The 25,813-nt window shown below is 44.1% G+C and overlaps 1 protein-coding gene across 1 annotated transcript in view; it reads left to right on the forward strand.

Annotated features, from left to right (window-relative positions):
- LAMC1 (laminin subunit gamma 1) overlaps positions 1 to 25,813 on the forward strand; it is a 168,506-nt gene that overhangs the window by 122,234 nt on the left and 20,459 nt on the right. Inside the window, exons 11-19 of the mRNA XM_056845439.1 lie at positions 155 to 267; positions 6,351 to 6,572; positions 8,216 to 8,404; positions 10,222 to 10,467; positions 12,988 to 13,141; positions 17,255 to 17,397; positions 20,039 to 20,217; positions 23,974 to 24,130; positions 25,009 to 25,214. Coding sequence (XP_056701417.1) covers positions 155 to 267; positions 6,351 to 6,572; positions 8,216 to 8,404; positions 10,222 to 10,467; positions 12,988 to 13,141; positions 17,255 to 17,397; positions 20,039 to 20,217; positions 23,974 to 24,130; positions 25,009 to 25,214 — 1,609 coding nt within the window. The remainder of the gene's footprint in view (positions 1 to 154; positions 268 to 6,350; positions 6,573 to 8,215; positions 8,405 to 10,221; positions 10,468 to 12,987; positions 13,142 to 17,254; positions 17,398 to 20,038; positions 20,218 to 23,973; positions 24,131 to 25,008; positions 25,215 to 25,813) is intronic.

Below are 25,813 nucleotides of genomic sequence, written 5' to 3' on the forward strand. Positions count from 1 at the left end.
GTAGAACACACAGAGACCACTGTTACTTAGGCTTTAGGGAGGCAGATGTTCCAGCACAGTAACACTGTCCAGTTACTTGAGATAGTTTGTAAAAGGATCTTGTTCACTGGCATGTCTGAATTCTTCAAAAAGAGATATTCCTTCCCCCCCATAGACTCCATGAAGCAACTGACTATCCCTGGAGGCCTTCTCTAACGGCATTTGAGTTCCAGAAGCTGCTTTATAACTTAACAGCTATCAAGATTCGTGGAACCTACAGTGAAAGGAGTAAGTCAGCCCACCAGCTGCGAGTTCAGACTGAGAAGCTGCGAAAATTCTTACAACATGAGGAAAGGAATAGGGTATTCATCTACTTTAGAATGACAAGGATGAGATATGTTGTGATAAGGGTTATCTTTTCCACTAATTCTTAAGGTTTGCAAAAGCCTGTACGAAAATCTCACAAAATTTCAACATTTACCAGTAACTCTCAAAACCCACTGAGTACTTTTAGTAAATACCCAGATGTCATGCTTAGTTCCATAAGTAGCCAGTAAATTATGCTTTCTATGCCTTTAATATGAGTCAAAACAAAGCCTCGTGACTAGCATACTGGCAGCCTGCTAAACTGTTACAACAACATGTCAATTTTCTGAAACTTGCAGTAATTAATCCGTAGCAGAAGGTAGTCAGAAAACTCTGGCTTTGGGCATGCAATTTTTTGTACCTGTACATTCCCTGGAGATTTGTTTCCAAAACCATCTACAAAAGAGGAAGGAAGTCTTGCTCCAGCTTTCTGTGCTAGTGTAGCATAGTGGTTTGAGTGTCATTATGACCAGGGGAGACCCAAGTTTAGATCCCCGCTCAGCAGTGAAGTTTGTTGGTGAACTTGAAACAGTCACGGCTTAATCTACCTCACAAACTTGATGTGAGCATAAAACTGAGGTCGGGGGGGGGGGGGAATAATGTATTCTGCCCTGAGGTCCTGTGAGGAAGGGCAGGGTAAAAAAAGAGATTCATCTATTTGACATGACTCCCCCCCCCCAATATTTCCTTTTTCAGAGGCAGTTCATACATTAGATTCCCATTTTGAGCATGGACGTAACACATCTGTTCATGCAAACAGAATATTATACAGCTACATTTGTTGAGGATCCGACTGCAACTTTCTGTTGAATATACATTCAGCAACAAACCCATGTTTATATCTGTGTGCTGTGTGAAACAGCCCTGTTTCTTCTTTTCCAATTCTGTGCCCTTTGGTATCTTTCAAAATTCTGGCTGTACTTCGGTTTGCTATGGCACATAAAGACTTAACTAGGTGTTTTGGTTTTTTTGATGGTTTTTGAATTAGAACTAGCTATTTCTTTTCTAGAGTTCTGGATGCAAAGTGAGATGTAGCCATATTTATGATTCACAAAGGAGAACGGGACCAGGATACCAACAAAGTTTGTTAGACTCCTGGCTGTAAATCAAAGAAGGACCATGTTCATTAGCTGTTTGTGTGGAATGTCCATTGTCATTGTTGTCTAGTTGGTACATAAGAGAGGGTTGTGAAATATGTGGTGGATGAGAATAATGATATTTAGTATTTATATGGCACTTATCAATTCCCATAGTGCTTCCAATTCATTACCTCTTTGCATTCCTGTTGCTTTTGAACTAACACAGCCTAAAGCATTTTATGCAGAAAAACATGGCAAGCCAACTGCAATTGGGGTCATCTGTAAAAGCAGCATAAAACTATGTAGCAAACCCTGTTTATCCACACCTGTGTCTTGTCATGACTTGGATATTAGTACTTGGATGGAAGATGACCAAGGAAGCCCAGAGTTGCTGCACAGGCAGGCAATGGGAAACCACTTCTGAATATCTCTTGCCTTGAAAACCCAACAGTATCACCATACGTCGGCTGCGACTTGACGACACTTTCCACCACTACCACCACACGTGTGTGCAATGGGCACAGTCCAAATAATAGAAGGCCAATCAAAATTGACTGGTGGGATGGAGAGTGCCCAGCCTTTTGCCAACTTCAGTCACCCCCTCCTGCCAAACCATTACACAAAAGGAGACACTGACATGACCCCTCCTTTGCTCCACCTGCCACAGTGGCATTAGTCTGGCTGGCTTCACGTGGTCCAGGGTGCAGCATAAGCAGCAGCCGGGCAGCCAGCTGCAGCCTCTGACCTGGCCCTCTCTGCTTGTCACAATGCTTCCTGGGGCAAGTGCTCCTCCTGCCCCCCCCCCAATCGGGCCCTGCTGATTACTCCTCCTAGTGAGCTGATTTGAAGTTCTGTCTTGTAGCCTGAACTACTGAACTCTGTGCCATCCAGATATAGGAATTTTGCTGGGTTTGTGCAGTCAGAATAATTGGATTATCTTTTTCTCATGAGTCTGATTATAACCATGGCTAACTCTGTTCTGTTTATGTGTGGTTGTAATTATCCAAAGGCTAATGTGTGCATTTTATAATTTGAAGTGTGGTAGATTGGATGGCTCATTCGACTCAAGTTGACTGTTTCCTTCTTCCCCACATAATTGTTTAGGTTCTGAATGTGCTTTGATGTAAGATTCCCATTATTTAACTTGAGGTTGATGTGGTGCAGAAGAAGTTAGTGATAAGTCATGTCAAATATGTGTGGAATTTGTGGGAGAATTGGGGAAACGGAGCATACTTATGGGAAATTTCTTTACCCGGGGTGATGGGGGTGGTGGTGGTAGGGAATGGGAAAGCAGAAAGACAGCAGCGTAATTAACATTCCTTTCATTGCTAACATGCAGGGGCACCTAGGGCTGTGGTCAGATATCTACAGTTGCTACCCAAAATGTAAATACCCTTGCATCAACATACAGGCCTATAAAATTACTAAGGTGCAGCTGCCAGGCACAAGCCCACTTGGAAGAGATTCCTGAAGCTGGTGGCGACAGGACAGTTCCTTTCTCTCCTCTCTCAGTAAGAATCCAATTCTGTTGGAAGGCCCGTGGTAGACATTCATAAAGGATGGGATTAGAAAGTCAGGTTGGCTGGTCGCTGAGCCCAGTTGCTCTGCAAAGGGTTGGCACTCGTACGGGTCCTTCCCTGCTCATATATACAGGAAGGAACGATGTAACCAAATATGTTTAAGGCAGTAAATGTTTCATTCTTTGCCCACTCCCATGCTTTTACAAGAAGGGTGTTTGGCAAGTTGCCATCTGTACTGGAGCCTCTTTGCCCTGCTGAACAAAGGGACCGACCCTTTCTGATACCTCAGCATATGCAGGCCTGGTGCAGAAGTGAAGTTGGCTCCCGGCCTTGTCTTGCAGGATGGGAGCCAGCCACAGAGAAGCACACTCCCTCCTTGTGCCTCCCCCTACCATTCAGTATTTCCCCCTCTCCATTCCCTTCCTGCCCTGACCTGGATGGCCCAGGCTAGCCTGATCTCGTCAGATCTCAGAAGCTAAGCAGGGTCAGCCCTTGTTAGTATTTGGATGTCAGACCACCAAGGAATACCAGGGTTGCTGTGCAGAGGAAGGCACTGGCAAACCACCTCTGTTAGTCTCTTGCCATGAAAACCCCAAAAGGGGTCGCCATAAGTTGGCTGCGACTTGAAGGCACTTTACACACATACATTCCCTTCCTGGCAATTTAACTATGAAGGCCAATGGAATTCTGGGCTGCATCAATAGGAGTAGTGTGTCTAGATCAAGGGAAGTAATACTACCACTGTATTCTGCATTGGTCAGACTTCACTAGGAATACTGTGTCCAGTTTTGGGCTCCACAATTTAAGAAGGATGTTAATAAGTTGGAGGGTGACCAGAATGGTCAAAGGTCTGGAATCTATGCCCTATGAGGAGGAACTTAGGGAGTTGGGTTTGTTTAGTTTGGAGAAGAGAAGGTTGAGGGGAGACATGATAGCCATGTTTAAATATTTGAAGGGATGTCATGTTGATGAGGGAACTAGCTTGTTCTCTGTTGCTCCAGAAACTAGGACACGGAGTAATGGATTTAAACTAATAGAAAAGCGATTCCACCTAAATATTAGGAAGAACTTTCTGACGGTGAGGGTGGTTCGACGGTGGAATGCGCTGCCTCTGAGGGTGGTGGAGTCCCCGTCTTTGGAGGTCTTTAAGCAGAGGTTGGATGGCCATCTGTCGGGAGCGCTCTGATTGTGGGATCCTGGATGGCCCTTGTGGTCTCTTTCCAACCTTGTGTGATTTTGTGATTTTTTGTGATTATTATTGTTTGTATTATATGTGCAGTGGGGCAAACTGAGTTACTTTCATAATCTAGAGTAGCGGTTCCCAAACCTTTTGAGTTATGGAGCACTTTTCAGGAGAGAGATTCATCATGGAGCACTAATTTTCCCCTAGCACCTATATACTAAACCGAATGACAGTAGTATTTTTCTTTCCAGTCTCTTCACGGAGCACTAGGAGATGCTTCGCGGAGCACCAAGTGCTCTGTGGAGCACAGTTTGGGAACCACTGATCTAGAACATTGCAGCTGTGGTTTGGAGTGAGTTTTGCAATTTATGGCTATGAGCGAAATTGGTTTGTGGCCTGCTTCAGCGCACGTTGTGTGACCCCGCAGTTAGTGCTGGGCGGGTGGGGGGGGGGGAGGCAAGGAAAATCACTGTGGAGGAGGAAGGGGGGGGGAAAGGAGTCAGTATTATGTCAATACCAAGCTGCCTTCTCTTGTCCCTCTTTGCACAGAGGCCCTAGCAATAAAGGCAGCAGTCAGTACAATTGGTAGGAAATCACCTCCTCTTGGACACTGCACAGTAGATGCCTTGCACACGGTTAATTTCATTAAACTTGCTTTATGGAAGCTTCGAAGGTGTTGAAGGGCAGTCTCTTCAAACTCAGTTTCCTAATACAAAGTCCTATCCACATAGAATGGGAGGGGGACCATCTCCTCCCATGTTGTCCAGCCTGCTTACTAAGCTCTCACAAGTCCTGCTCTCACTGTGTCTCCACCTTCAGAGACAGCGCTGTTTCCGCTGGGGCACCTTGCTCGTTGAATGCCCTTTGAGGCTTGCCTGGTACCTGCCCTACTCTTTTTTAGGCACCAGGCTGAAACATTTCTTATTACCCAGGTGTTTAATGAAGGGGTTGATCTTTTAATATTGGGGTGGAACCTTACTCCTATCAGTCCACTGAGCCAGGTTTATTTGGTTATTTATTGAAATCTTTGTACCCTGCCTTTCCTTTTGGTTCAAGTTTGAATCCTTCCTCCAGTCTAAAGAGCCTTCCTCCAGCTTAAATGGCTCTTCCATTGGAGGGAGGCTACTTAGAGTGTTAACCTTGACTTTGGTCTTTTTGAGGCAGTGAGCCTGCACCAGCACTAAGGTACATAACAATCCATGCGATCGAATGCTTTTCCATATGAACTAGTTTTGGGAGGTGGGGGAGTTGGTTTTTATATGCCGACTTTCTCTAGGAAGAATCCAACCGGCTTACAATTATCTTCCCTTCCCCTCCCCACAACAGACACCCTGTGAGGTAGGTGGGGCTGAGAGAGTTGTAAGAGAACTGTGACTGGCCCAAGGTCACCCAGCTGGCTTCGTGTGTAGGAGTGGGGAAACAAATCCAGTACAGCAGATTAGCCTCCGCCGCTCATGTGGAGGAGTGGGGAATCGAACCCGGTTCTCCAGATCAGAGTCCACCACTCCAAACCGCTCTTAACATAAAAACCTAGTGTATCAGTGTAAAAGCTAGGCCCCAATCCCTTTATATGCCAGAATATGTATAGAGGAATACTGAATCATGTGAATCCACACCTACAATCTATGATGTTACAGCTCAGGTACATATATTATTGTCTCAGTGGCCGCTAGTTACTTCCTGTCCCTAATGGGTCATACCTGTCAGACCTATAATTGGAAATCATGGATTTATCTATCTCTTTTTTTCTTTTTAAAAAAGTGGCATTGAGACTCTTTGTTGCCCATTCTTCTGTGGAGTATGTTAAATATTCACACTTCCTATTAAAGGCAAAGATGACATGACATTGGGGGATCCTGGTTGGATTCCCTAACCTGGATGGGGGTGGGTGGCAATATAGATCTGAACCACACTGTGTGCACTGTGCTTAATGCTTAAACTCTTTTGAGCATTGTTTTTCAGACTGAAAGTCTGTTACCCACAATGAGGGGTACCCACTATAGCCCTCTTCTTGGGCTAAAAGTATCTGAGGTGGGTTTAGGAAATGGTGTAGGAGCAAGGAGTTAATCTCCACCTTATGCAGTGCCAAATAATTTCCCCACTCCCAGCAGCTGTTGTTTCGAGACTGATGACAGTTCCTCAGTGTCGCAAGTGGTTTGGTTCGTCATTAACCTTGCTGACATGCATGTATGCTGATGTGTGCTTCTCTACATTTCCCCCCAGATGCTGCATATTTGGATGACATCACCATTACAAGTGCTCGACCTGGGTCCGGAAACAGAGCTACATGGGTGGAGAGTTGTACATGTCCCACAGGGTACCTTGGCCAGTTCTGTGAAGAGTGTGCCCTGGGGTACAGGAGGGAAACCCCTAGTCTCGGTCCTTATAGTCCGTGCGTGCCGTGTTTCTGCAATGGCCACAGTGACATCTGCGACCGCGAATCTGGTAAGAACTGTCTCAGGGATGCAAAGGGTGCTTAAGCCATAGTAATTAAGGGTTGAGCTAAGAACTCAAACTTCTTTAAAGATATATTTATATATTTATTATGTGTACACAATAAATGGATAAAAACACTGGGCCTGGACAGCAGGCTACATATAAAATCACAAGAATAAACTGTTACAAAAATAATCAACACCGTTGATCTGTAAAATATGAATGACCAATAGACAATACACGTTTTGGCCTCCTGGGCCTTCCTCAGTAGTAAAATTATACAAAACACGGTTATTCAAAAACACATCCAGAAATGCACTTTACAAGGTATTTTACCTGAAATTTGTATACATGGTGCAAACATTTTTTTATGTCTCCAGATGTTTATTGATAGATTTTGTCACTTGCTGATGTTGCAACACATCCAGAGGACTAAAGTCTCAACCTGTACCTCAGCTGCTGCATTTGAAGCTTCATAGTGCCTGGTGGGATCTTATTGGCTCCTTGAGTCACCTGACACTGCTGCACTACTGTCTTCCACCTAACTGCATTAGTGGCAGCTCTGGGCATTAAAGAATTGGGCTCATAGCTGCCATCGCAGTACACAACTGAAAGTGACTTGCTCTGACTGTCAGAGTTTCTGGTTCAAGACTCTGCCACCTTTGAGCCAGGAAGCCAGGGTTGAAACTCCTACTCCGTCTGAACCACAGAGGAGTATTTCCCTTGTTTCACACTCCTTATCTACATTTTCCTTTTGACCTGGGATGAGCAACCTTTTTATAATCAAAGAGCCAAACAACATCAAAATTTAGAACATGATGTCAGCAAAGAGATCCTGTATGAGAGAACATACTTACATAGCTGAAATTATAGAGCTTAACATTACTGATCATTGCCATGTTGATTAATAATCCATAAGGTTTCTATATTGCTGTGAGACCTTGTTTGGTAAATGGCATACATAAGGTGTAACAATAAGTAATAAATATACACAGGAGCACCCTGCACAATTGTTTTAGTTCTCTGGAATAAATATGTGGATGGTTCACACATGGATTCGTGGCAACTGTTTACCTCTGGCCTTCCATCCTTTCGAGTTTGGTAAAATGAGTAATAAATGTCGGGATGTGACGTCACCCCATGGGTCAGTAATGACCTGGTGCTTTACCTTTTAAAGCATTCATAAGAAGTCCTGGAGTCCCATGAAGATCTTTGGCTTCCCATATTGGTGATTCTGTGATCCCACCTACCCTCCGGCATACTTTAGCTTTAAAAGCCGCATTTGGTGGAAGAGGCACAGGTTGTAGGCTGCTGCCTTGAACGCATGAAGCTGCCTTATACTGAATCATACCCTTGGTCGATCAAAGTCAGTATTGTCTACTCAGACTGGCAGCAACTCTCCAGGGTCTCAGGCAGAGGTCTTTCACATTGCCTACTTGCCTAGTCCCTTTAACTGGAGATGCCGGGGATTGAACTTGGGACCTTCTACATGCAAAGCAGAGGTTCTACCACTGAGCCACAGCCCCTTCCCTTGGTTTTTGTGTATGTGCCAACCAGGTGGTTGGGTCAGAAGAGGCTCCTGAAAGTCAAAACTGACCGCTCCCCACTGGATACAACCCGCTGCATCCCACCTGTTTGTCCCTTCAATACAGGAGCGTGCGACTGCAGCGACAACACGGCAGGTCCTCACTGTGAGAAGTGCACTGATGGCTACTATGGAGATGCAACCATGGGCACTTCTTCGGACTGTCAACCGTGTCCATGTCCAGGGGGCTCGAGCTGCGCCATAGTGCCCAAAACCAGGGAGGTGGTTTGTACTAACTGCCCGGTTGGTACCACAGGTACGCTGCTTTCGATGGAATTTCTGCTGTGTTCACAAAGATGCTGAATGTCAGAGGCCTGCAGGACCACATTGGGAGTAACATGGTTGAAGTGTCTCTCATAATTATGGCTGAATGTACTTGGTTAAGTACTTAATTTGCTTAAATCAAAGCATAATTGTCAGATGCATTTAGCAGAAGGCTTTGTAGTGTGTCTCCCCCAATGCAGGAAAAAAAAATAACCTACGCTACTTATGCCGTTCCAAGGTTGATGAAGAGAGGTCATGGAATGCAGCCTGGCTGGAGACCCATATTGCTCTGACAGATCTGGGTACAAAAGGAGGAAGAAAATAGTAACATTTGGGTGTGCAGCATAAAATGGTGTAGTGTTTTGGAGCTGTGTACTCTGATCTGGAGAACCGGGATTGATTCCCCACTCCTACAGTGGCAGAGGCTAATCTGGTGAACTGGATTTGTTTCCCCACTCCTACACATGAAGCCAGCTGGGTGACCTTGGGCTAGTCGCTCTCTCTCAGCCTCACCTACCTCACAGGGTATCTTTTGTTGGGAGGGGAAGGGAAGGTGATTGTAAGCCGGTTCGATTCTTCCTTAAGCGGTAGAGAAAGTCGGCATATAAAAACCAACTCCCCCTCCTTCTCTTCTTTTTATTCTTCCTCTAACTCCCCCCATCCCCCAGGGAACTCTTTGCACACTCAGCACAAGTAATTGAACCATCTTATCCTTTCAGGGCTTATCATGCTATTGAAATTACCTGAAGAGTAATTTCCATTCTTCAAATGGAAGAGGGCAAAGATAAATGTAATGAGCTTAAGTTACAGGAAAGTATATCTCAGTTAACCATTAGGAGACAATTCCTAAGAGTGTGAGCAGTTTGACCATGGAGTCAATTAGCTGGGGGAGAAGCCTCTACCCCACTGGACGTTTTCACGTAGGGGCTGGGGCAGGGGGTTGGAGTGGATGACCATTAAAGTCCCTTCCAACGTTAGGACTCTGTGGCTATGAACCTGATGCCTTTTATTGTCAGCCTAGCTTCCCCTCGGTAAACTAGAAGTTGGTGTCAAGGACAATAGGTGATCCAGGGAAGCAGGGAAAAGTAATTAAAACAGGAAGTTTTCCTATCTGATCCAGGGCATCCCCACTTCACACTCTCTTTCCACCATCTGTATTGATGGCTGGGTAGATAGTTTAAAATGATCCCCTCTGCAAGCAACAAGAATTGTGATTCTTGTCTAATAATTCAGCCTATGACCGTGTCCACAGACAGCTTCCAGATCTGTTTGGAAGCATTGTGCAAGCCGGCACAGAAGCAATTTGACCGGGCCTTTTTGAGTGCTAGATTGGGGTGGAGTTCTTTGTAGTTCTTATCAGTCCGAACTGCTGAGATGCCAACTCGGGCTTGAATCCTGAGCAGTGCGAAGAGAGTCATGCTAAAGGAAAGCAGCTTCCCCACTCCCCCCCCCAAATCACTCAAAATCATAGATCCAAAGGAACAGTAGGGAAGAGGGAAATTGGGAGGCTGCAGTGGGGGATTAGTAAAAACAGCCCCCTCTTCCACCACCACAATGGAAAAGCTGCTTTGTCAGAGGCTCCAAGCCCTTGTTTATCTCTGAAGTTCAGGCTTTTTGTTGGCTTCTCATTCTGCCACTCTCAAATAGTGGACAGGTGGCAATTATGTTAACAAGTCAGTACTGGGTCAACAGGACTTTGTAGAAATGTGGCACTCATAGAAGCCAGTTGAATGAATCTGGTGTGTAATAGTGGAGGGGGTCAAGATATTCTTCAAGATATACTTGAATCCTTGCTTTCTGCCCTTGCAGGTAAAAGGTGTGAGCTGTGTGATGATGGCTATTTTGGGGATCCTCTTGGTGAGAATGGCCCGGTCCGGCTTTGCCGCCTCTGTCAGTGCAGTGATAACATTGACCCCAATGCTGTTGGTAATTGCAACCGCTTGACAGGAGAATGTCTGAAATGCATCTATAATACAGTTGGCTTCTATTGTGACCGGTGCAAAGATGGATTCTTTGGGAATCCCTTAGCCCCAAATCCAGAGGACAAGTGCAAAGGTAAGTTTCTTTCCTGTGTGTAATCAAAAGCAAGAAACACCTAACAGCTTTTTCTTAGGATCAATCAAGCTTCAACGCTTGAATGCTGTTTTGTGTCATTTTGGTTGGTTCTAATAAAGACGTATTGCATGTTTTTTTGGGGGGTACTTTGACTACCTGCAACCTTTTCCTGCATTAAAAACCAGGGGGTAACTGTGATCCAGGGGTCATGCACACACATCCTAATCTTTGAGAGTTGCTCCATATAACTTTTTTCATGTGATGGAAAAATGCAGAAAAAGCAATGTTCTTGCCCTTCATCTGCCTCAAAATTCTAACATTTATGAAACAGATTTTAATGTACAATGCTCACATGATGAGTGAAATGTAAACAGGGGTAATTAATGCAAAGGAACAACTTTTAACTCTTTAAATACGGTACAGTCCTCAAATTACTTTTGGGGTGTTTTGACTAGAGATGTGAAGGCCTGGGGAAAAATGTAAACATGTGAGAGGAAAAGTTTCCCCCCCATTTATTTCTGAGGACTTTCCCTCCAGTTTTTCCAACAGAAAAATTAGAAAACTTTGGGGAGTGCTGAAGAAAACTTTCCCATGAGATACTTTCTTTTTGAGTGAAGAAAACCTTCTTACAAAGCATTTTACACTTTACAAAAGTCTGAGGACTTCCTCAGATTTTCCAATGGAAAAATTGTGCAATTTTGCAGAGTACTGAAAAAACCTCTTCTACTATGGACATATACAACACTTTTAATAGTTTTGTTTAATTGTAAATAATTTTGGCAGCAATTAATATGCTATAATGTGTTTGAATTCTTTAATCATTAGTATTTTCAGTGTTATAAAGTTTAGCTTAATGTGCAGACATACTGTAAGTCCTACCTATTGCGCCTTTGGGAGAGTTTCTGTCTTGTCTTTTTACTAAGAATTTGTTTTCTACATGTGTTATGGTATCATAGGCTACAGCAGTTTGCAATTTTCTTTTCCATTCAATAACCTTTAATAGGCATAATACAAAAAAACAGCTCATACACATTACATCTCTTCACAGATTTTTTGAAGGGGTAACACACATATATAAATTAAAAAATGAGTGTACCCTTTGTACCCCAGGAAGCGGCTAATGGTGACTGGGGAAGGGGTATCCTTCAGAGCAGTATGCTTCTGCAGTACAGGGAGATGCAGCAAGAAGATAACTCGGAGGAACTGTGATTCTTGTCCTCTTATGCAAGCGGAGCTCAAGCTTGCACAGATTTAACCATTCACACAAAAGGGAATAAGGGAGATTCTTGCTACACCCCTTTGGGGCCGCATGGCTTACTATTCTAGAGGCCCCTAGCCCTTTATAATGATTTTTTTAGAGGGCTTCTAGGGGAAGTGAAAGCCAATAAAAATGGCTTTTTAAAGCTACTTTCATGAAAGTGTTGGATCCAAACCATCATTACTAGAGAAAGCCTAATACCCCTCCCTTGTCATATAACTTTGGAGATTCTGGAGGGCCCTAAAGATTGGCTTGTTAATTTAGAATTAGGTTATGACTGTTGGACTAGTATCTGGGGGATTCAGGCTCAAATCCTCACTCTTCCTGCCATGGAAATTCACTGGGTGACCTCAGGCTTAGTCATACACTCTTAGCGTATCCTACCTCATAGAGATGTTATGAGGATAAAATGGGGAACGGAGAATCATGTATGCCACCCTAAGCATCTTGGAGGAAGAGTAGGATAAAAAAGGGTGGAATCAGGCCAAATCAGGAATGTTTTCTAAAATCAGTGGATGCCTTTAACTGTTGCAAGAGGGGTCCGTTATTACAGCCCATTCCTGAGGGAAAGGGCTAAGCCGGTGACTGGAGGCAGCGCAGCTGAACTGCCTCCAAAGGAGGATTCAGCCCCCCCAAAACCAAAATCCTGCCCTTATCCTCGAGCCCCGTAAAACTGCTCCATGGGGTTCCATGGGGATACGCCACCTAAAAAGGTAAGGGGTTAGGAAGCTGCCTAAAGGCAGCTCCTCCTCTGGACTGCCCCCCAGAAGTGTGCTGTCAGGATGCCAGTGGGAGGCTGAGCCAGTGTCCCAGGGCCACACTGCTGACGTTAGTGGCCCAACACCGGTGTCCTTGCCGGTCTTGCTGGCGCAAGTGGCATGGGCACTGCCGCAAGTGGCACAGACACCGGTGCGGGCCATTGCACACCTAAGGACTTTCAGCCCTCAAGCGCAGGAATGGGCTGCTAGTCATGATGACCTTTTGTACTGTTTGACATTTTTTGTCTTCAGCGTGTATGAAAACTTGCTTATCTTTTCTTCCCCTCTGGGATATTGCATAAACACATATATCACGCCTTGCGTAAAGAAAATGTTGAAATGCAAACTAGAAATTCTGCAGAAGATTACCTTGTGCATTTTTCCTATAAGGGGAGATGTGAGGGTTTCATTTCTCTCACCCTGAGTTTCCTGATCTGAAAGGGGTCTCAGAAACCTTGCTTTTCACAACATGCATGTTGATGCTCCCCTTTTCTGCTCTTGCAGCTTGCAACTGCAATCCTTACGGCACAGCAAATGTGCAGATGAGCTGTAATCAAGTAACAGGGCAATGTGAGTGCCTGCCCCGTGTCACGGAAAGGGACTGCAGCTCCTGTGAGCCTGGGTTCTACAACTTGCAGAGTGGACGTGGCTGTGAGAGGTGAGCTCATCCTTTTGGGTATGGTACCATTGGTACCTTTGAGGATAGGGTGGCATACCCACATGGGTGTTTGCAGTTGACTGATGCAGTTTCCACCGTGGTTTAGATCTATGTGTTAAATTTATGTCATGCTTTTCCAACAATCGTCTCTCAAAGCAGCTTACATCACTAAAGAGGGCAGGCCTTGCTGTCTGGGTTCAAAATCTTTAAAAAAGACAAGACGATTGAAAAGGTAGAGGAAGGGAGATCAGCTTGATAGTAAGAATGTAGGTACAACTGGGCCAGGCTGATCTTGTTTTGCTGGAAGTTGTAGAACTGTCCTCTGGCCCTTATCCCTCTGGTGGATAACAAAGGCAGAGAGTCCTTTCCCCTCTTTTCTTCAGTATCTCAGGGCAACTGGCAGATGAAGCAAAGTCCTTTTTGGCAGGAAGAAGGGAAAACAAGTTTATAGGATAATGAACAAAAATTGTCCAAGAGTAAATATGTTATAGGTTTTGTTAAAACTGGCTCTTAGTTAGAAGCATCTAGAACAGGGTTTTCAGACATGAGGCCCGCGGGAAAGATCCAGCCCGCAGAGGGCTTTTCTCCAACCCGCGGAGCTGAGGCAGCTAACCCCCCTTTCCCCCTTCCCCAGACCTTTTCTGGGCTTCCTGGGCCGCTGTTCCCCGGCGTGGCTAGCCGGAAGCCTTCCCCCCCCCCTCCATCCCTCTCTCCCCGGGCGGACACGGGCCTCTGAAGCCCACATGATTGGCTTGGAGCTATCCCCCTCTTTCCCCCTCCCTCTCCGGGTGTGCACGGGCTGCTGAAGCACGCGCGGCCAGCCTGAACCTTCCCTCCTCCCTCCCCTCCCCCATCCCCGGGCGGGCATTGGCCACCTTTATCACTCTTTTCTCCTTGTTCTGTCACTCTCCTTTTCTTTCTTTCTCTCTCTGTCTCTCTGTTTTTCTGGCTCGTTCTCCACTTCTTTCCCTCCTTCCCTCCCTCCCTCCCTCCCTCCCTCCCTCCCTCCCTTCCTTCCTTCCTTCCTTCCTTCCTTCCTTCCTTCCTTCCTTCCTTCCTTCCTTCCTTCCTTCCTTCCTTCCTTCCTTCCTTCCTTCCTTTGTTTCTGTGCACATGGCCCGGCCCGACCAATTGACATTTATGTCATATCCAGCCCTCCTAACAAATGAGTGCGACACCCCTGATGTAGAAGAAATTCACTTTAAAAATGTATCTGCCATTTCTCCCGTGTTACTTTGTAGTTGTGGAACCTCCTTCCCAGAACACCTACACGCTACCACCTCTCTCTTCCCCTCTTCCTTCTGATCCCTTTTCAAACCTCACCCTGTTCTGCGAAAGGTGTGTCTTCACACATCATGTCTCATCCGCCCACAGCGTCCTTTCAGAAATTAACCCCAAATACTTGCAACTGCCACATGCCTAGCACCCCCCCATTACCGTGCCTTTGTCTCCTCCCTCTGTCGAGATGTAGATTGTAAACATCTTGGGGCAGAGGCCTGTCATCTGCTTATGCTGCTTTCTAAAGTGAAACACGTATCCATGGAGCTATGGTCAACAAATAATACACTAAAAATCAGGTCTGTGGACTCCTGATTTATTATTGAATTTTCACCAGCATTAAGATAACAAAATTTAGGCCAAAGCAAATAAGCAAGCAAAAACAACAGTTTAATTACTCAAAGGATTAGAACTAAAAGGGAGCTTGGTAACTGTAAATATTTGTACTGCACTATTAGGCTGTATTATTAGTTGCTGGGTTCCTATGGTTAGTACGAGGCAGTGCTCCTAATTGGATGCAGCTGGAGTAGCAGACCTAGACAATGAAATTGAAATATTTACCCTGGGCTGAAAGGGATGACAGACAACACCAGGACTTTCATAATGTTCTTTTCAAAGCAGATTTGCAAGTTTTATCTCTTGTGTTGTTGTCTAAGAAGAGGACTAAAAACATTATTGTGTGGATTATATTTATTTTGCACATAAGTTTTAAAGTACTAAACCATCGGTTAGACTGCGTGAAGGTTTTAAATTGTGTTTTTTTGAGACCAAGGATTAATGCTCTTCAAACAATGGACTTTGAAGGATTGGTTACCAAGTTAATTTATTAAATCTAAAATCCCTTCTGTGGGTTTCTTGAGTGTGGTCAAGTTCCTTTTGATCATATGCATTTGTTGCTAGATAGTAACTGACATATCTAGTAACTGAGAGAGCCAGTGTAGTATAGTAGTTACAGTGAGGGGGGAAAAGTATTTGATCCCCTGCTGAATTTGCCCATTTGCCCTCTGATGAAGAAATTACCAGTCCATAATTTTAATGGTAGGTTTATTGTAGCTGTGAGAGACAGAATAACAACAGGAAAACCCCCAAAAACCCAGAAGACAAAAGTCAGAGATTGATGTGCATTATAATGAGTGAAATAAGTATTTGATCCCTTTGCAAAAGATGACTTAGTACTTGGTGGCAAAACCCTTGTTGGCAATTACAGAGGTCAGACGTTTCTTGTAGGTGGCCACCAGGTTTGCACACATCTCAGGAGGTATTTTGTCCCACTCCTCTTTGCAGATCCTCTCCAAGTCAGTAAGATTTCAAGGCTGACGTGTAGCTACTCGAACCTTCAGCTCCCTCCACAGATTTTCGATGGGATTAAGGTCTGGAGACTGGCTAGGCCACTCCAGGACCTTAATGTGCTTCTTCTTGAGCCACTCCTTTGTTTCCTTGGCTGTGTGTTTTGGGTCATTGTCATGCTGGAATACCCATCCTCAACCCATTTTCAATGCCCTGGCTGAGGGAAGGAGGTGCTCACCCAAGATTTGACGATACATGGTCCCATCCATTGTCCCTTCGATGCGGTGAAGGTGTCCTGTCCCCTTAGCAGAAAAACAGCCCCAAAGCATAATATGTCCCCCTCCATGTTTGACGGTGGGGATGGTGTTCTTGGGGTCGTAGGCAGCATTCCTCCTCCTCCAAACACGGCGAGTTGAGTTGATTCCAAAGACCTCGATTTTGGTCTCATCTGACCACAACACTTTCACCCAGTTCTCCTCTGGGTCATTCAGATGTGCATTGGCAAACTGCAGATGGGCCTGTACATGTGCTGTCTTGAGCAAGGGGACCTTGCGGGCTCTGCAGGATCTCAGTCCTTCACGGCGTAGTGTGTTACCGTTTTCATGGTGACTATGGTCCCAGCTGCCCTGAGATCATTGACAAGTTCCCCCCGTGTAGTTCTGGGCTGCTTCGTCACCGTTCTCATGATCATTGCAACTCCACGAGATGAGATCTTGCATGGAGCCCCAGACCAAGGGAGGTTGACAGTTAGTGTTAGGGTTGTCACCTTCTCCCCAAGCTGCTTGGCAATAGTCTTGTCGCCCAGTCCAGCCTTGTGCAGGTCTACAATCTTGTCCCTGACATCCTTGGACAGCTCTTTGGTCTTGGTCATGGTGGCTAGTTTGGAATCTGATGGATTGATTGCTTCTGTCGACAGCAGAACCCTAACCCTAACCTGGCTGGTTGATAGGGGATCAAATACTTATTTCACTCATTATAATGCACATCAATCTCTGACTTTTGTCTTCTGGGTTTCTGGGGTTTTTCCTGTTATTCTGTCTCTCACAGCTACAATAAACCTACCATTAAAATTATGGGCAAATTTAGCAGGGGATCAAATACTTTTTCCCCTCACTGTAAGAGCAGTGGTCTGGAGAATCGGGTTTGATTCCCCACTCCTCCACGTGAGCGGGAGACGCTAATCTGGCGAACCGGGTTGGTTTCCCCACTCTTAAACATGAAGCCGGCTGGGTGACCTTGGGCTAGTCACAGTTCTCTCAGAACTCTCTCAGCCCCACCTATCTCACTGGGTGTCTGTTGTGGGGAGGGGAAAGGAAGGTGATTGCAAGCCGGTTTGATTCTTCCTTAAGTGATAAAGTCGGCATATAAAAACCAACTCTTCTTCTTCTTTGTCTTGTATCCCATACCTGTGCCAGAAGTGCTGTGAACTGCTCTTGGGGGAAGGGTGAATCTTGTTTGATGGGCACATGAAATCCTGGTGGCGGCATGTTCTGAACCACATGCTTGTGCTTTGATGCTCAAAATCACTCATTACCTCACTTCCCCTAGGTGTGACTGCCATCCACTGGGTTCCACTAACGGACACTGTGACATACAGACCGGGCAATGCGAATGCCAGCCAGGGATCACTGGCCAGCATTGCGAGAGGTGTGAGGCCAACCATTTTGGATTTGGTCCTGAAGGCTGCAAACGTAAGAGGGAGCGGGGAACACAATTTTTTCCCATCTCATTTTGCATCTGTTTGTGGTCTTCCTCCATTTCCTCTAGATCTGCTTGGTTTTGGTTGTCTTGTTATATTTGTGCTTTAAGAAATCATCTCCCAGTGTGTTTTATTTATTTATTTATTCAAATATATAGCCTGCCCTTATCCCCAGCAAGCCAGGTCCAGGGCTTCCGCTAGAGACACTGATCTGAGCTCCACGTTCCTCGGGAGCTCCCAGGGACCCAAGAAATGTTCAAATTTCTCCGGCTCCTAAATAGTGGACTGGGAAGCAGGAACACCCCTCAGCCTGAAGAGCAGTCTGACCCCCATTTTTCTGAGAGAGGAAGACTCTCGGGGAATTGGGCATGGTCCGGCCGGCATTGCTTGGGTGTTGGTGGTGATTATGTGGCCCTGGTGGCAGAGCCTGGGGCCTCTTTCCCCTCGCTCTTGCCGTTTCTGGTCAACAGGCAAGACCATCAAGAGGGTGGGAACTAGAGGGGCAAAAGTCCAGGGGCCCAAATCATCCTTGGGCGGGGGTTCAGTCGACCTGGGCAAACCACATTTCCATACAATGTTTGGGTTGGATCTTGGTTGAGTAAAGAGGGGTGCCAAAAGGACCTTTGTCTGGGGTCTGTGGTGGCTCACACAAGTCCTGGCAACCAGCAACTAAAGGAGAGTTCATTTTGTCAGGGAGCGGGGAAACAACCTTCCTGTGGCAGAGAGCATGATACCATTTTTTCTCTTGTCCGTTTCTTGCACGTTGCGTGAGCTTCAAGTCCAGTGAGGATGTTTTTGTTTTTTGTGTGCCATACACGTCCGTCTTTCTTTCCCTCCAGGGCATTCTGATTACATTTGCTTGTAACCCATCTGCTGCTCCTTGTCACAAACACTTGTGATGAATTTTGTCCCGGAACTGACCTATTTTTTTCTTGACTCCTGCGGAATATGGCTTTTAGCTGCTAGCTCAGGCTTTAGAACATGCAAAGTGTAAAAAATTGGGACATACATAGGAATGTATCTAAATTTTCCAGTCTCTGCTTCCTTAATATTTCAAGAACAAGTGAAATGTTTACTTCAGGGTTGGCTTCCTACAAATACGGAGCCAGCCAGAGGACTGACTGCTGGGGCTCCTTTTTCCAGAGCACTTTCCCCTCTCCTCCCTTCCTTGTGTACATTGAATATACATTGATGCCACCCATGGTGTCCTCATAAAGCAAAGACTGAAACAGTGGATTTAAGTGAGTGTTGGAGGCTTAGTTTGCAGTGGTTCGCCCTGTTTAATGTTGTCAAGGATGGAAGGAGGGGGGGAATCCCTCTGGAGAAGGGAGAGAGAATGCACATCCAACTGCACTGCTGGCTTCCAATCACTCTGGTTTGTAAGGAGACAATGTTGGAGCCTACATTAGCCACAGTGTGTTATCGTGTTGTGCTGGTAAGTAACACTTGAAGATGAATGGGAATTCATAACTAAAAATGTCCTCCTTGTTACATAGTGGAACATGAGCATTGCCTCACCTGAATGGATTTAATGCATTAAAATGCGATGCAAGAAGCAATCATTCTATGTCCTAGATCACTATGGGTGGCCATGTTAGTCTGTCAATAGCAGTAGAAAAGAGCAAGAGTCCAGTAGTACCTTAAAGACTAACAAAATTTCTGGCAGGGTATGATCTTTCATGAGCCACAGTTCACTTCTTCATATACAGCTAGAATGTGAGTCCAACTGTCCATAAGTAGAGAAGAGTGAATTCAGACACACAATGGCAATGTAAATGTCAAAAGCAAGTAAATGACATTAGTAGGCGTGATTGGATTAGGCGTGATATGCGGAGGGGTAGTAGACATGGAGAAATTAGCATTGGTAATGAGACAGGAATCTCAGATCCCTATTCAATCCAGGAGAATGTATTGTCTTGAACTTCATTATTAGTTATGATTCAGCATGTAATGTAATTCATTATTAGTTGTAATTCTGTGTCCTAGTTCTCGTAAAGAGCAAGTGAGGTGACACATCCCCACTATGTTGAGGAGAAGACGAAATTAAAGCTGTTTTTAATCAGGGAATTTAACAAATTTAATTACTAGCTTCTTGGGGGTCAGACTGTTTTAAAGTTATTTCAGTGTTAGTTTATGTTATATTGTTATTTCAACGATTTGTATGATAGATTGTGATTGCCTTCGGCCACAAACAATAAACTTTATCAGACTAGGCTGAAGCACCTTTCTCTGATGCAGCCTAACCTGCATGATATGCTGGTTTTTCTGTGCACAGGGAATTTGTCTTTGCTCCTGCGCAAGGGAGCATTTGCTCATATGAGTCCCCACCTGAAGTAGTACAGTCCAAACACAGATCAGGCCACCTTGTCTGGTGTTTGTGAGAACTGAGCATGTCCATATTCTGGTGGGGTAGCTGTGATTCTGAGGGTTTTGTTTGTGTGTTTTTGTAACAGACTTGAGTCCTGTGACACCTTTTAGTCCTATGACTAACAAACATTAGTGGCACTTTAGAGATTAAGATCTGTGAGTCTTTAAAGTACCACAGGGCTCTTTGTGTACGTTCTGGAAGATATCAGTTCAGTCAAGTTTTGTTTCCTCTTGTCTCTACCTTTATTCTTCTTTCTTTTTGTTAGCGTGTGACTGTGACCCTGAGGGTTCCCATTCCCTTCAGTGTAAAGAGGACGGTCGCTGTGAGTGCAAACAAGGGTTTGTGGGGACTCGCTGTGACCAGTGTGAAGAGAACTACTTCTACAACCGGTCCTGGCCAGGCTGCCAAGAGTGTCCTGCCTGTTACAGATTGGTGAAAGATAAGGTTGGAAATTGTGTGATCATGCCTTGTTTAATTTGTAGGCAGGGAAACCAGCTGGGATTGGGCTGGGAGGGGGGTATAGTAGAGTGACAGCCCAAGCAGGTCTGAAGCAATAAGGAATTTTATGTTATAAGTAACAAATGTTAACAGTTGTAAACCCCAAACTTTCATGCATGTGGGTTTGCCAGGCCCCCTTTACATGCAGTCCAAACTTCTTTAACCACCCAAATGTTTTAAGCGGAGAGAGCCTTGGTTATATCAGGATATGTGTATCGATTTTAGGTCTCTGCTAGCATTTAACTAGTTTAAAATATATATATATATCTTTGGCTCATGTTCTTATTTCTTTTATTGTTTTTGAAGCTTTTAATTTTTAGCCCATGTAGATGTAATGCTTACTTTTCTGCAAACCATGGTTTGTAAAGCAGGAGATTGTTCTCAGGATTCAAGTTCCTTCCCCCTCCCCCTCCCCCAGTGTTATATTTCCTTCCACTTTCCTCACCCATATAAATCTAGCTATTGAGCACCATTGCAGATCCATAGTTTCAGGGGAACCTGGTTTATATTAAGCATTGTTTGCATTGGCACTATTTAATGTGAAACCATTGTTAATTCTGGGAAAGGAGAGGGGAAATTGCTCCAGAGGAGTATGGAGTATATGTTCCCAAGGCTAGCCCACCATTTGCAAACCATTCATTTACTTTCACTTATTATTTACTTTATTTATAAGTCTGCCTTTCTAAATGAAACTCAAGACAGATTACACAGTATAAGTTAATGTACTCAAATAGCACAAAACATTTAATAAGAAATGCAATAGGACTATGTAGGGTTGCCAACCTCCAGGTGGTAGCTGGAGATCTCCTGCTATTACTACTGATCTCCAGCCAATAGAGATTAGCTCCCCTGGAAAAAATGGCCACTTTGGCAATTGGACTCTATGGCATTGAAGTCCTTCCTTTCTCCAAACCCCGTCCTCCTCAGGCTCCGCCCCCAAAATCACCAGGTATTTCCCAACCTCCAGGTGGTAGCTGGACATCTCCTGCTATTACTACTGATCTCCAGCCAATAGAGATTTGCTCACCTGGAGAAAATAGCCACTTTGACAATTGGACTCTATGGCATTGAAGTCCCTCCCCTCCCCAAACCCCGTCCTCCTCAGGCTCCGCCCCCAAAATCGCCAGGTATTTCCCAACTCAGAGCTTACAACCCTAGGACTATGGTTACAAAAATTAGAAACAGTGCAAAAGGTATCAGAAGGGATATGTCAGACAATGCAGAAACTGGTATTACATAAATAGAAAACAATGTAGTAAGAGCAGGATGATACCTACTGTGACAGAATGGTCTTGCAAGCCCCGTTCCCTCTGGTCCTTAAGAGTTCAGAAAAGACCCTGCTGCTGTCCAGCTCTTTTGCCCTGCTAGGAAACCCTTCCCCTCAACTTTTCTTTGGATAGTAACTGCTGTCACCAATAAATCTGAAAGAATGTCTCCTCCTGTCTTCACTCTTCCTAGCTAGTGCAGGGATGATCTATCACTTTCGAGTTTTTCATCTCCAGAGACGGCAAGTTCATTTACTGCTGCTTCCTGTCCTGGTCCAGGCCTTTTTCCTGTTGTTTTATTTTCTACCACTTTACCAATAACAAGCCCTTCAGACTGGAGAGTTGTGCACCACCTCACTTTCCATGCCCTATTATGTTTACTATAGCAAGTCTACTGTCCACCTTAGATGAGTGAGGTAACGTGGATTTTTGGTATTTAGTATGTTTGCTTTCACACCTGTGTCAGGATTTCTTAATCCTGAACCAGAGAGCACATCAACTACAAATTCAGACTCCTTTTCCTTGGATCCTACAGGTGTGTAGTGGATTAACTGTGTTGAGGATAATATTGGTTCATTCAGCAGTTCAGATTACAAGATAATAACTAGACAACATTAACAATTCACTGTCTGTCTAAAATCATATACTACAGTCCCTACTGGATTCCCTGCCTAGCCATGGCAGCCTATTCAATCTTCCTCCAAAATCCCACTCTTCTGTTTGGCTGTTGACAGTTAAACTCTCTCTCTCCCCCCCCCCCCCCGGTCAGCATTCTGGTCAGCATTTTTGAATCCAATTGGGGAGAAAAGAGGGCAGGATCTTCTCCTCTCCATCACACTCCTTTTTACTGCTTTTAAAAAAAAAGTTGGACCAAACAGCCACAATATGGGTACAAAGGCTTTGGTAATTCAAATTATAAGAAAGTTTAATAAATGAACAAAAAACATACACTTGGTCTGGACACAGCATCAGGCTGAGCAAGGATATAAAGAAAAGGCACACAATCCTTCTAATCCTAAACTCTATATATCCTAACAGATTTTAAATTAGGATAGGCTAGTAATTCTTCTTTTTTTAATATTTTTTTTATTATTTTCTCATTTATTACAAACTAAATCAGTTTTCATCATATAATTCTTATACATTTAAACAGAGTAGAAAACAAAGACAATTATCTATTACAAAAAAAAGGGACTTCCCCTTCACTCTATTCTGTCTAGCATTTAATTTGTATATACTTTTGCCAACATGTAATCCTCATTTGTAGATTTACATTATATTTATCTTATTTATCTTATATTATCAAATCCAGTTCGTATAATATTCTAAAATATCTATAATAAGAAGTTCAAATTAGGGATTATATTAAGGAATAACCTTTAAATTGACCTATTGAGAAATAACTTTCACAGTATATTCTCCACGCCTCCCACTCCCCCCAAAATTGTTCATTATCACTTTCATTAATAAAAGCTGTAAGTTTAGCCATCTTATAGGCTAGTAATTCTTGAAGTTGTAGCATTTAGAAGTCCTTCATTATCTCAGTTCTTAGATTTGGGACTTCTCGACATGGGGTGAGGATGGAATCCTGTTATGAAGGTGTAGTCCTTTATGGCTTGTGCTTATCCAAAGAGAAGACCAAGATGGAGGACATAAAAGACACCTTCCTCCTCCTGTCCAGGCATTTTATAATTTTCCCTTTGACAGTCAACCCCCTCTAGGGTCCTTATTGCTCTTCCTGGTTAAGAAAAAAACAACTATTTAGCCAGTCGGCTTTAGTAGTCTCTGTCCCCAGGTGGGACAATCTTGCAGGTCTGTGAGATGGTAACCTATATGTTGTTTTTTTGGCCAGAGCCATTTGCTTTTGAAAGCACTGAAGTACTTGGTACTTGGGGGAAGCCATTACTTCCTTCACTGTAGTTTTCGCTTTGCCAGTCTTACTAGCATGGAAACTTTCTGGAGCCTGTGTGATGTGCAGCCCCAATTACTAAACATTGAGGTGAATTCTAGGATGGAGGGCACACATATAATAAACAGTTAATACATAACACATCCAGTGGTATAGTCCCTAGTTCTGTGCCCTTCCTGAACCATTCCATTGTAGCATAACCCTCCTACTTTTATAGAAATGTCTTCCTGAACAATTCTGTTTCACATAGTTTGCAGAATGTCAGCTGTGTAGGAGCCTTTCTGGCCTCAGGTAGGCCATTCCATGTTGGGTGTTGACATTACATCTCCCGTAGGTATTTTCTGTGTGTCCTCTTGAGATTTCTGTGAGGGGCAGCCATGTGGAATCCTACTTTTCCTACCTATACCTGCTTGCACAGAGATTGGGTGACACCTGCTGGAGTCTTAAATGCTTGGCACCTGACCGGTCTCTTCTGCCCTAGGACAGAGACCTTTTAGCCATTCCTTCCATCTGTCCTTCCCTGTTTAGGTGGCAGAACAGCGAGAGAGACTGCAGGAGCTGGAAAATCTTATAGCCAACCTAGGAACAGGTGATGAAACCATAACAGATCAGGCCTTTGAAGACAGGTTGAAGGATGCAGAGAGAGATGTCATGGACTTGCTTAAGAATGCCCAAAACAGCAAAGGTAGGTGGATGCTTTCATCACTCCAAGAATACCTCACACCCATCTTTGAAAGTAATGTTTGAAGTACTGTGCCTCCAGTGCTTGTTGTTAACAACTTCGATATTTGTATCTATCCAAGACCAAATTTTAAAATCCCTTTTCTGAAGTTGGTAATTAAAAAGTTGCATAAAGGGCAGCTTATTCTTTTTTGTTTACTTTGGAGTTGAGAAAAGTCAGGGGTTTCCCAGGAAAAGTGAGTTGTAGTAAGGAATTTGAAGCGATTCTGCTGTAATCCTATCTACTGGTCTATGAAGAAATCTAGACACATTTTAGGGTTATCTCAAATTAGTGCACTATCAGGTTAATTTTTCATTCAAGATTATTTCATCTTCATCATTGCTTAGACCTTGGCAGATTGTCCAGATCTCTGCAACATCTGGAAGCCAATGCATCTCTCCCCTGCCTTTTTTTTTTTTGCATTTCTATTCATATCGTTTAGTAAAAGTTGTTAATCATTAAAGCCTGTTCCGAGTTGCCTTTATTTTAATCCCTGCCTGTCTTTGTGCTATTAATAGAAATGTGGTAAATGAAGAAAACATATTTTATTACCTTGCCTTTCTCAGATGTAGAGATGTGAGGGCCCAGGTAAAAAACAAGAAATATTTTTTTTTGTGGGGAACACCCCCTGTTTTGTCCTGAGGTGCCCCTCCCCCATTTTGCCAGTGGGGGAAATGGAAAATTTGAAGACGCACTAAAAAGAAATTCATATGAAATATTTTCTCTTTCAGAATGAGTAAAAAAGCTTCTTCAGGCATATAATCCAATTTCCTCCCAAGTTTCTATTTTTTCCCCTGAAACAAAATGAGTTTTTTCCATGGGATGTTTACATTTCTACCCAGATGTAGATCAGGGCTTGATGGATCGTCTCCATGAGATCAACAGAACCCTGTCTGGTCAACTTGGCCGGTTAAGGAACATCCAGAAGACAGTGGCAGATACAGAAAACCTTGCTGAGCAAGCCCGCAGCCGGGTGGACGACACGGAGGAACTGATCAAAACTGCTTCAGATAAGCTGTCGAAAGCATCGGCAGCAGTTGCCAAAGTGGTGAGTGAATTCTGTGCTCTGTTGTGAAATTTCATACCACCTGATTGAAGTAGCCATGGCTGTATAAGTATGCTGACGCTCCTAAAATGAATATTGGATTTCTTGTTTATTCATTTGTTTTTTAAAGTGAGTTTCTGTATGCTTGGAAAGGTATAAGCAATGCCTAGTGAAATTTCAAAGCCCCAGTAGGTTGCTGAATAACATTTCCACTAGTCAGGATATGGATCGCTGCTCTCCATAGCTCGAAGAACCAAAATATAAATGAAGCCACCTAATACAAAATGAAGAATAAATTATATAAAATGATAAATCTTGCAAATTGCTTAATTTGCATAATTTAGTTTTCAGGATTTGGCTTTTCTGGGCCCAGAATTAGGGTTCCCTTGGTGCTTCATTTTAAAGCAGCATAGACTATACACAATGCCAGCAATAATCTGGTTTGCAGTAGAATAGCTTCCTGCCTCGGGCTGCAGTCCTACCTTTGCTTGACTTGGAAATGTACCTTAGTCAGCATTGCATACTCCTAACTGCCCATGTAGAGGCTTGGGATGCATGTACCTTTTCTTCCTCTGGTCTTTTTCTTCAATAAACGTACAGCA

The sequence above is a fragment of the Euleptes europaea genome, chromosome 2 (assembly GCF_029931775.1).
Source record: "Euleptes europaea isolate rEulEur1 chromosome 2, rEulEur1.hap1, whole genome shotgun sequence".
NCBI lineage: Eukaryota > Metazoa > Chordata > Lepidosauria > Squamata > Sphaerodactylidae > Euleptes > Euleptes europaea.